At 32.5% G+C, this 11,920-nt stretch overlaps 1 protein-coding gene across 1 annotated transcript; it reads left to right on the top strand.

Moving 5' to 3' along the window:
* Nucleotides 1–845: 845 nt before the first annotated feature.
* LOC107845694 lies at nt 846–2,016 on the top strand. Its single transcript, XM_016690145.2, has 2 exons — nt 846–1,442; nt 1,776–2,016. Exons 1-2 carry the CDS (start codon nt 1,169–1,171, stop codon nt 1,853–1,855), a joined length of 354 nt encoding a protein of 117 aa, XP_016545631.2. The 5' UTR covers nt 846–1,168; the 3' UTR covers nt 1,856–2,016.
* Nucleotides 2,017–11,920: the final 9,904 nt, after the last annotated feature.

The following is an 11,920-nucleotide window of genomic DNA, read 5'->3' as shown; positions in this document are numbered from 1 at the left end:
TTGTTGAGAGTGGACCATTGATGAAGTCTTGTACATCTTATTTATTGTTCCTTTCGTAGAACCTATCCTATTTACTCACATCAGAATTTTCAATAGCAAAGTCAAAATATAAAGAAGTAAACACACGATAAAGTCAAGGAAATTTAATACATATTACTCTCTCTCTATATAAAAGTTATTGTTTTACTATGCCGCAGTCCAATACAATTTGAAATCGTTTTTAAAAATGAAAAAAAAAGGGTAAATGTAATATTATAAATACAAAGAATGTTGGTATTATGAACCTAAAATGATAGGGAGGTCACTGAAATTATCTTTATATTTTTTTAACTTTAACAAAATGGTTTAGTAAAAACGTAGACATATGAAAAAATAGAATACAACGTACACAAAAGATAAATTAAGCCAACAAAAAACTAGTTGAGAAGTTATAGTTCAATTAATTCTTGTTCGATAATATTAACATGTTTAACATATTTTCCATAGAATGGGCCACCAAAACTGAAAGTGATAAATATGAGATTTAAATTTTTATGGTTTATTTTCACTTGTTGAGAGTGTATCACCAAAATTTATTTTTAATCTTATTTACCACTTAGTTTTTATCTACCATACACGAATTAATATGTTAGATAATATTCGATTAGAATTAAAAAAAATGTATTTTATGGACCACTAAAATTGAAAGGGGTAATGAAAATTGAATTTTATGGTTGAATTATACTGGATTATTAGTTCATATAGATTTGTTTTCACTTGTTGAGAACGGATCGCTAAGTTTTTGTTTGTTTTAATCTAAGTTACCACATATTGGAGTTTAAATAATAGGGATTATGTGTCATACATGAATACGTTAGATAATATTTGGTAAAACATTTTAAAAAGTCATTTGGAGTTGAAATCAAATGTTATAGTTTTACCAATCTACATTGTGTATTTTCTAACGAAGGAGTGCTAAATGACACCTCTTCGATAAGGATGACTGGTCGAACAAAAATTCTCCATCACACACATTATCACACCTTGTCTAAACTAAATACATTCTAAAAATCTTTGATTTTACACTATAACTTTCCTCTACAAATAGTGCACTTTGAGGACCTTATTTTCATATCAACCAAAATAAGAATATCATATACTATAACTCACTATTCCTCTCTCTCTCTCAATGGCATTGAAGGTTGTAATGGTGTTGTTCCTTGCAATGCTTGTGTTCAAAGAGCATAATGCTATGGCACAAGAAGAGCGTGACGCATTATGCGCCACTTTGTGTGCATTGAAGTGCAAAGCAAAGCCGTGGTGCCTAGCTAAGTGCCTTGCCGGTTGCGTTACAACTACAAACACAGATGAATCATCAGTTGATACTGAGGTTGCAATTCATAACCGTGTTTGTAATATTGGATGTTCCATTGGCCATTGCTCCAAGTTTCTCGTTCAATATGGTAGCTAAACTCCTTGTCTTGTCTATCTACTTGTGTTTTTGCAATGGTCAGATCTGACTCAATAAAATTTATGGCTTAAAGACAAACATTAATAGAAGACACCTTAAACATGCGTAGGCATAGTTCATGAGTTGGTTTTCGTTACAAAATTAGTTTTTTAAAGTTGAGTAAAATAAACCTACTTCACATGCACATATGCTTAAGGCGCAATATTGTTGTATTGCTATAAGATGCAATGTTTACTTCAAATAATTTATAGATATTTGCACAAAATATATAAGTATCTCTCTACTTATACCAATTGTTTAGTAATTTTTCTGGTTAATTTTGCAGATAATGAGAAGTTTGGAAGTTGCATGACAAACTGCAGTGAGAACTATTGCATTGGCAATACTCTTGAGAAAGCTGATTAAGAACAAGTTCGAATATAAATAAGTAAAATTATGGCCACTAAGTATGTGCCTGCCACACTATGTTATGTACTTAAGCTACTAATAATGCTTTTGTGGTTGTAATTTTCTGTGTTGCGTGTAATTGTGTTGTATTGAATAAAACTCTAGTTCTTCCTACTAAAGCACTAAAGAAGTTATTTCCAACAATAACTATGGCTGCACAAAATTTGGGTGTGCTAAATATATATAACCTATTAAGTTTAGGGGTATCAAGGTATTCTATTACTAAGATGATTAATGATGTTTTCCGAAAGGTCCTACTTTCCTTTTTCAAGGAAAAAAAACAAGGAATTTCTTGAGGGTATTGTATTAGATCATGCTATTGACAACAACTTGAACTGACCTTCGAAGACAAAACATATTTTTGGAATAATCTTTACAAAAAGAAAATAAATAAGCAAGTTAATTATCTCAAATTTTATCAACACAAGACTAATATCATACTCAATCAATTTCAAATGACACTCCTTGAACAAGGATGACAGAAATGACACTCCTTGAACAAGGATGACTCTGTCACTCATTGAACAGGAACTCTCTATCATGAGACAAATTCACACAACTTATTTAGATCTTGATACAAACCAAAAATCTTTGATTTTATAATGTTTCCCTATATATAGTGGACTTCGAGGACCTTATTTTCACATCAACTAAATTATGATCATTAAATATAACTCCTTTTTCATGGTCTCTCAATCTCAATGAAAGTTGCAATGGTGTTCTTTCTTGCAACACTTGTGTTGACAGAACATAATGCACGCTAAGGTGGCAAATTTCTGTAGGCAATTGTTACAAATTTCTCGTCCAATATGGTAATTGACACTCTTTTCTTACCTAGCTACTTGTATTTTTGAAATACGTAGGGATGACTCAATAAAATTTGCATTCTTTAATTTGACACAGTATTTTAAAAAAAAATACTTTTGTAACTTGTTGTTTAAAACACCTTAATATTTATATGACTATAAATCATTTCATTAAGGGTTAAAAGTCAATTTTAAAGTTAAGTTGTTTCTAATTATAATAAGGTAATATTATTTTAGTACTGATTAAAAAGGAAATTGTGCCACACAATATGAGAAGGAGGGAGCAGTTAAAAGGCACGAGTCTATCATTGTGGGATTGCATATTGGGCCGATGGGCTGCATATTGAACATAACTTGAAATTTCTAACTCTTTATTCGGAAAAAATCCTAATCCACAAATTTTGGCACGTTAGACTTCACCGTTATGATGGAAAAGGTCATTATAATTTATTACTTTCAATCTTAATTTTAGATAAAATAGAATTTTTTAATTATAACCAAATAATATCTAGCGCCTTAATTCGTGCGTGGTAAATAGTTCCTAGTATAATATCTTCAATATGTGGTAAACGTGATTTTTTTAAACAAAAAAAAAAAAAGTTTAGAGGTCCACTCTTAACAAGTGAAAAAAAAAAAAAAACCTAAAATAGCAAATAATTCAATATAATTCAACCATAAAAATTCTACTTTCTTTTGTCACTTCCAATTTATTGCACAATAGCATAATATTTGTTTTTCTTAATTTTAGTTAAATATTATCTAATGCCTTAATTCATGTGTGAAACATAATTTTTAGTATATATCTCTAATATATATAGTAAATAAGATTAAAAAAATAAAATTTTAGTGGTCCACTCTCAACACATGAACACAAATTCTATCTGCACAAATAATCAAATATAATTCAACTGTAAAAATTAAAAATTCATTTATCACTTTAAATTTTAGTTGTCCACTCTATGGAAAATATGCTAAATGTGTTATTTTTGTTGAACAAGAAAACGTAGACAATTATATCAATATCACTTGTGATACCTATTTCAGTTTCTTTTTTTTTTTTTTTTTAATGGGTTTTCATGATCATGCATTATTCAAATTAAACTCAAACATGATAAAATCAATAATGAGAGACAGGGGGTTAGTATTCACTACATTGAACCATACACATAGAAGAAGATGCTCCAGTAAGACAATGAACAACTTGATTTGCTGATTTGTCAACATACCACAAAGAGAAATATGGTAACTCGTTAAGAAGAGTTTTACAATCAAATATTAAAGAATAAAAATAAAAGTAATATAACTTCCAAACACATCACCAACCCCTAAGTTTGGCATCGACTTTTATTTTTACCCCTCAACTAGCCATTGCATTTTAAATATCTAAATTAAGGCAATATGGATTAATTGATTAATTAAATTGTGTCACTCATTTTAATTTTTCATATCATTGTGCACATACCTAAACAAATTAAGAGAAAAAATAAATATTAAAACACATGGCAAAGTGACCAACAACTTATCGACACATGACATTTTCCCAAATAATTACAAGACTTCTTTAAAAAAATCTATTTTGCCGACCCCCTTCCCCAGGTTGTCTTCTCCAATACACTCACCGCCACCCCACACCCCTAATAAATAGTCTTTTTTGATACACCCTACCTCCCTCTCCCCTAACGTCCCGCATCTCTTTTTCATCAAACCACAAAACTCTCTCTATATCTTACAGAAAAACTCACTCATTTAAAGTTCTTTTTCAAATTATTTTTTATAATAACTCAACAAGTAAAGAAATAACAACTAAAGAAATTTAAGATCCACAGATTCTAATCACCGTCATTCTTTAAATTTCTTCCAACCCAATATTCATGGAAAACTCAAAACACATAAAAAGCTTGAAAGTATAGCAAAGAGGATTTTCTTTTTTCAAGAATAAAATATGGGTATGAAAAAACTAGAGGAACAGGCAACTTTCAGGAAAAAAAATTATATCTTTTTGAGAATTTTTTAGGTCTCCTCTATCTTTGACATCAAAATCTTAAAGGTTCAATTTTTGAGTATATAACTCTTTGTTTTTATACAGAAAAGATGGTTGTAGATTAATTCTAATTAAGGAGAAAGGAATAATAGTAGAGGGAGAGAAACGCAATGAGTTATCTGAACTCGTGCCTTCTTCAGGTAACTATCTAACTCTCTTTAAGCCCATTTTTAATCCTTTCTAAACATGCATCTCAAAATCTGAAAATCTAAATGAAGATTTGCATTCTATTCTATTATGTATTTATCATGGAATTATTTGTTTTGGTATCGTCATACTAAGACTTGCAAGTCATATGTCTAAGTCATATCATGTTCTATTTTAGATTTTTCAATCAACTCAATCATTTGACCACCAAGGCATTTAAACAATGCAAGAGAGTTCTTATTTCAAAACATGTGAAACTTATGCAAAAACTCTCTTCTTTCAATACTTTATAACATGATGGTCAATTTCTTTATAACAATCCATGAAACTCTTTCAGTTATTGTATAAAGCACTTATAAACAGTAAAACACCTTCTCTAAAATTCATAACCAATATCAAATTCATAAATAATATTAAAACGTTCATCTCATGCTTCCAATCATGAAATTTACAACCCATATCATACGAAATCAAGAAGTGTCATTACAAGAGAGGAAGTTTCGTCATTCATGCTCTAAATTCAAATTTTCAAAACTGAAAATACTAGTATAAGTACGCGAACATTGTTCCAATTCCATAATAAGGCCTCAAGACCAAAATGCTATGTCATCTATATGGGTTCATAAGACATAATTCTTTAAAGTGTTTTCAAAACCCTTCATAAACACATAATTTCAAAACCTTAAAACTCGCTAAAAATGATTTCACTATGCCTGCGAAGTTTAGGATAGCCCACCCACCTTATGTTCCTTAGTTTGAAGAATGAAACCCTAATCTTGAAACTTTTCTTCAGAATCTTGAATAGAAAAGCTTGAATTCTTATATCTTGGGGAAGGGTTTGATTTTGAGTAATTTGGAAGGGAATAAGGATTTTCGTGCCCTAATAATGTTATTAATCAAGATTGGATGAATATAATTGATAGGAAAAGACACAATTTCTCCTCATGCACTAAAACTCATAACAGAATTCTGTTTTGGGACCCTACCGCGACGCGCCAAGTGGCTTATCGCCATAAGCACTGCAACGCAGTGCAATCGCAATGACCCACTATTTTCGAAATCCAAACACAACCTAATCCTTGTCCGAAAAATTTAAAACTTTCCCGAGACATGTCCTTTACACCCCGAAACATGAATTACCTTAAAAATCTACATCTCGAGTTCAGGAAGACCAATTTAAAAATCACTGAAGTTAAGGACCTCAAAATATGCCTAAGTCTCTCAAGACTTAGAAAATTTTCTGACTTTAATTTCCCTATGCATGCAACTAAGAGTGGAATCAAGTCAAGTCAACTAATTCTACAATTTGCTTTTTCATCGCTTCCATTTCTCGCATAGTTTGCAAAGTAAAAGAGGAACTGGGAAACAACGAAGGACTACTCGAGGATTGGAGAACCCCTGTCCCATAGGTTCTACCTTTCTTTGGACCACCTACCACAGTTGTCTACATATTATTCAGCTCTGCAGGTGATGGTTGGACCATGGTACCATCCTCTGAAGTAGGTTGGGTTTGACGCCACTCTTCTATACTTTTTTGAAATTCTTCCTTAAAGAAAAATTATTTGTCAGTATGTAAACAAGCAAAGTTGAGTAATAATAAAATAATGTATGTAAAAGTTATTGTCTTACATATGCATTCTTAGCATGCGTTTTGACCTAATCTCCTCTTGTACCATCCTTGTTTTTCTTCCTATGCATCTCTTCGTAGACATCAATAAAAGGGCTCTCTTTTCCCTCATTTTTATATTCCTAAAAAATTTTAGAAAAAGAGATAATGCAAGTATGAAGACAAGTCTGGCTAGCATAAACCAAAACATCTTAAGACTAATACAAATAGATCATGGAGTCCATGATTCAAAAATACTCAAATTCAATAGAAGTAATAGTTTATGTGGATTCTTTTCAATTGTTTAAGCTATAAGTAGATAGTTTGGAAGGGGTCTACAGGTATATAGGGAGCCAATGCCCTCACATTTTCTGTTCGTATGTTGAAACAAGAAGAAAGGGTAGAGAAAGGATACCAACATGTGCAGTGATAATTACTTTAAAGATTGCAAGGTACTAGATGTAACAATATGATGCAGAGCACCAAGGCCCAAGAATCAAACACTTAACCAATATGTGTAACTACAACCATACCCCCACTCATGCAGACATATATACAAAGCTGAAAGACCTATGTCATTTCTTCTGCTAAGCAGAAGCGTAACAGGCAATAGTGCAAGTAATGGTAAAGTGTACTTTCATTCCATCTAGCTTAGTTTGGCATTTATAGTCTCTACATAAGACCTGAAATTGAAAAATCAATCAAGTAATTCGTTTACTGATCTAAATAGTGGAACAAAGCAAAGGCATACAGGTTGAGGCTGACTTGAGAAATAATCCAGAAATAGTATTGGTGATTTCTATGACCAAACTGAAATGTGGGAGACTAAGATGCAATATCTTGAGGATGTAAACTTGATTACTAGATCTGAAGACTCTAGACAAGAGCAAAATAGGGGGCATGCTGAATATATGTATTGGCTCAGCAAGCATGACTCTATGCTAAGACAAAAGGAAAATATTCAGTAGATTGAAGATGATTATAGTAATACTAAGTACTTCTATTCAGTTATTAGAGAAAGAAAAAGAAGACTTTCCATTCAAAGAATTCAAAAGAAGAATCGTAGATGAGAATATGGTGACACAAGATTACTAACCTGCTATTAAACACTAAAAGAATTTATTCACTCTGAAACCATGTATTGTTGATCATATTATCCTGGATCGTATTCCTAAGGGGTCGTTTGGTAGAGCATATTAGAAAAAATATGACCAGCAAAGAAGAAGAATAATTTGAGATTTAAACATTAGATGATGCAGACAATGGATCTTTCTAAAACCATCAGGCAGTGTGATAGAAGATCAAGTTGACAATAAAAGAAAAAAGCAACAATAACTGCAACAAGATGTCAAAAATACTAGTGAATCAAAATAGGCCACACACGGCTTCACTAGACTTCAGGTTGAACAACAACAAGATCAACAAGATATCAACAATGCTAGTGAATCGAAATAGGCCACACACGGCTGCACTAGACTTCAAGATGAACAACAATAAGAAGATAAAAACAATAGTGAATTGAAAGAGCACTACACAGCTTCACTATGTCATGGTTTAGGACATTGAACTAAACCCAACAAATTAGAAATTTAAGCTAATATTATCAATCTCCATCGGTGGTTAGCAAAACTCATCGAACCTCCAGTGTGCAATGAGCTACTCATTTAAGACGCTTTATTTGCCTTTACCCGTTCCCTGCTTGCCTTATATTCAGGAGTATCCTAGTTTTCCAAGAACTGAACCCACACATTAGCATTCAGCCAGCCAGGTTTTTCCAAGTTCCTCCGGACCTCATACAAGTGTTCTTTGATTCGTTGAGCTACTTTCAACTTGAAAATGCATTGTATTTTATTTTCATGACAAGAATTCCATGCACAATTTGTTTGCAAAATAGTTTAATTTAAAGTCATGAAATGAGTGGACGGATACAAAGGTAAATTCATTATTGATAGCATACTGAAATGATAAATTCTTTGATTTTGATTATACCAAAAACTGATTCCACACAAGCACTCTGATGTCGACTCGAATCTCATTTTAACTACCCCACGACTCCGTGTAAAATATTTTAATTTCTTCTATAATCATATGTCCACCTCTATATGCGGGAATGAACCTGTAATAAAATTATATTAAATTATCTTGGCTTTCAAAATTTTTTAAAATCATGGAAAAATATAAGATTTACTTACCCATTACCATTAGGAGTGATAATTAGCCTCCCATTGCCATCATATTCTACTACCTCTTTAAATTTTAAAATTTGGGAAACAACTATTGTAGTATTAGATGCTGCAGCACTATCAATAGAGGGCAATGTTGATGTGCTAGGACCTCCAATTCTCAATCCAGAAAGGCTAGGTGTGGATGATGTTGAAGGTACAAATGAAGAGCTACTATGAAGACTATTATGGGGAGAAGAGGGCTGGAACTAGTGGGGTGGTGGGGGCATGAAAAATTCATTTGGTAGTTAAATAGTTGCTCTTGGAGGAGGAATAATATTTGTAGTAGTTGGTTGAAGAGTTGTGGTAATAGGTGGTGGTGGTGGTGTTGTATATTGACCCGCGGGGAGATTATTAGGTCCTTTCTTACCTTTCTTACGCCGTCCATTACCATGAACTTTTGATGCCATTGATTTTCTTTATTAACCACCTAAAAAAACCCACAAAATGGAGTTAGTCTGTGATATGCTTCCTAGATATGTTTCTTAGAAAGAAAGCCTGACTTGGCAGGCTGCTTGGAGCTTTTTTGTTAACACTAAAAAAGAGCTTAACCTAAATAAAATAAAGTACATGAAGAAATGTGATAATTACTGATATTCTTAATCAATTAAGTTATCTAACCACAATTGCCTGTAAATATTTAAAGAATAAATCCATAAGGTGTGGAACATTGACAAATGGAAAACAGTATGTTGGCTGTGCAGATTTAAGCATACAGGTCAGGGTCAGATCCTGTTTCTGACTAATATAAAACAACTGATTCAGCGAATGAGTTACAAATATATAATTACCCATACAAGAGTTAGCTATAACAAACAATAGACAACAAGAGATCAAAGCACCATCAAAGAGTTGGAGTATGAAAAATAATGTTGTGAACTCATTAGCTGTAAATAAAGACTGGTTATACAGTGCAAGTTCAACCATTGACTCTTCACATAGAAAGGTAACAAAACTGGCAGCATACTAACCCATAAATACATGGATCAATCAGATTTGGCTGAGAGGAACACAACACAAAGTTGGAAGATTATCAGTAGGAAGCAAGATAACAAGTCTTCTGACAGCAAATAACATAATTATATGTGGTATAGAAATAGGAATGATTAAGGTTTGTCTATTCAATTTCTACTCAAAAAATAAAGAATTATTAAAAGACAAATGGAACTTTTAACAGTCCATATTGCAGAACAAATGTGTTTATCATGTAATACACACTGGTGATAATAATAGAAGAACATGTTGCTAGTATTGAGCACCTTCTATTTTGGAGTATCAAAACTTCACACTACCCTATTTGGTATCCTCCATTCAGAATTATTTTTAAAAGAAGGGTGCAATCTTTATTTGCTTTGTTCCAAACATACCGGTACTAACTCCTTTCTTTAACTTCTTAACTTAAAAATGGCAGTATTGGATCCCACTGTAGTGATATATTACAAATACAGAAAAAGTCTAGCATAAATAAAAGTTTCAAGTAAGTCATTTTCACTCTGTACAGAGGGAGGAAGCAGTCTAATTCCATATGATGTAGATAGAACAAGAATAGAGATGAGTGCAGTGTAATAACAAAATGCAACAAGAAAAGCAAATTATGTTGCATAGTTACTGGCACTACAAATGTTAACAAAGAAAAGACACTATATTTTCAAGAAAAATAGCAAAACGCAGCAACTAAAATACAATTCAAGACCTTGTTATAACACATTACTGCTATTAGTAACAACTCAATCCTCATCGCTTGTTTCATAGTCATTCATCAATTCTTCCTTATCACTTGTTTCATATTCATTCATAGATTCTTCCTCATCACTTATTTTATTTTCATCAAGTAACTCTTCCTCTGTTACTTCATTTTCATCAGTTGGATCTTCCTCATCATTTGCCCCGGATGTTCCTTCTCCATAATTATGAACATTCAATATAAGTTCAGAAGGATCAAATTCTTCATATAGGCCATCGTTATGCTGCAACTCACCTGCTAATTCACCATCCACCCTTTCTTCAATACTTAAAATATCATTTTGATATGCTACACCTAATGCATCCTTCACTACAACTCTACCCGCAGGCTTTGTTTTTATAACTACCCGCCATGCAGATTTATTCTTACACAAAGAATAAGGAGCGTAATACACTTTTTTCACATTTTGTGCAATGACAAATGGATAATAGAGTCCATACTCCCTTGTATGCTTAACTGTTTTACCCACTCCAGCCCCCCCGAATAGTCCGATTTCGCCAATTCAGTGCTTTATTTGTCGAGTCAATCTTCCTATTTCAACTATTTTGTAATGAGGGTGCACCTTTGTACCTAACCTAGGCATAGTATCATGCCACTTATACCGAAAGAGAACCAATTTTTTCTTTGGCTTCCAACATGATAATCGAGTTATAAAATCTAGTGATGCATACCATAATAATCAACACCGCCATTACCTTTCACATAAACCCTACTATTGTTGGTTTTTTTCCCCTTAGAGAACTCTTATGTATGAAACTGTACCCATTGATAGAGTACTTAGAACATTTTCTAACTTTAGCATCAGGTCCCCAAGCTATATCACATAAAATTTGACCATTTGGGTCATAATTAAGTGGATTATGAACCTATCAAAAGTTCAAAAAAAGTTATTAAATATACATGAGATTGAGCAAGAGTGTAATCGTGTTAAATATTTAAGTTACACTTACATATTCTCTAAACCACACTGAAAACATGAGATAAACAGAAGCATCCCCGTGTAAAGCCACGAAGTAGCTGTCCGGCAAAGTTATGATTTTCATTAGTTAAAGCTTAGATAGACCTGGAACGATTGTCCTTAATATAAATATACTCACTTATAAAAAGGTAGGACCTCGTGACAATTTAATAATACATGTGTTTTAGCTAACTTAAGCTCCTTCTCATTCAAATATCGAAGTGGACCACCTTTCGGACTTTCTTTACCTGGTTGATTGAATATTGAAAATGGTCGTGCTGAAGGATCTGTATTGCCTCCTTCATCACGCCTATTATGTCGGTTTCTTAGACATGGTACATCATGTTCAAAATACTATGAATAAAAATAAGAGGCCTCTTTAGCCAAATAAGACTCACATATTGATCCCTCAATTCAGGATCTATTTTTATGGTCCACTTACATTTGCCAATAGTCCTGCATAGTATGATCTTTTAGATGAAATAATGTTCAATTAAAA

Source organism: Capsicum annuum, chromosome 10 (assembly GCF_002878395.1).
Source record: "Capsicum annuum cultivar UCD-10X-F1 chromosome 10, UCD10Xv1.1, whole genome shotgun sequence".
Lineage (NCBI taxonomy): Eukaryota > Viridiplantae > Streptophyta > Magnoliopsida > Solanales > Solanaceae > Capsicum > Capsicum annuum.
This window is presented reverse-complemented; position numbering and strand designations above follow the sequence as displayed.

Excerpts from the sequence above, each read along its gene's own strand:
- LOC107845694 (XM_016690145.2), top strand. The coding sequence starts at position 1,169 with ATGGCATTGAAGGTTGTAATGGTGTTGTTCCTTGCAATGCTTGTGTTC. Across the intron at positions 1,443-1,775 it reads CAAGTTTCTCGTTCAATATG|ATAATGAGAAGTTTGGAAGT; the intron begins GTAGCTAAACTC and ends TTAATTTTGCAG.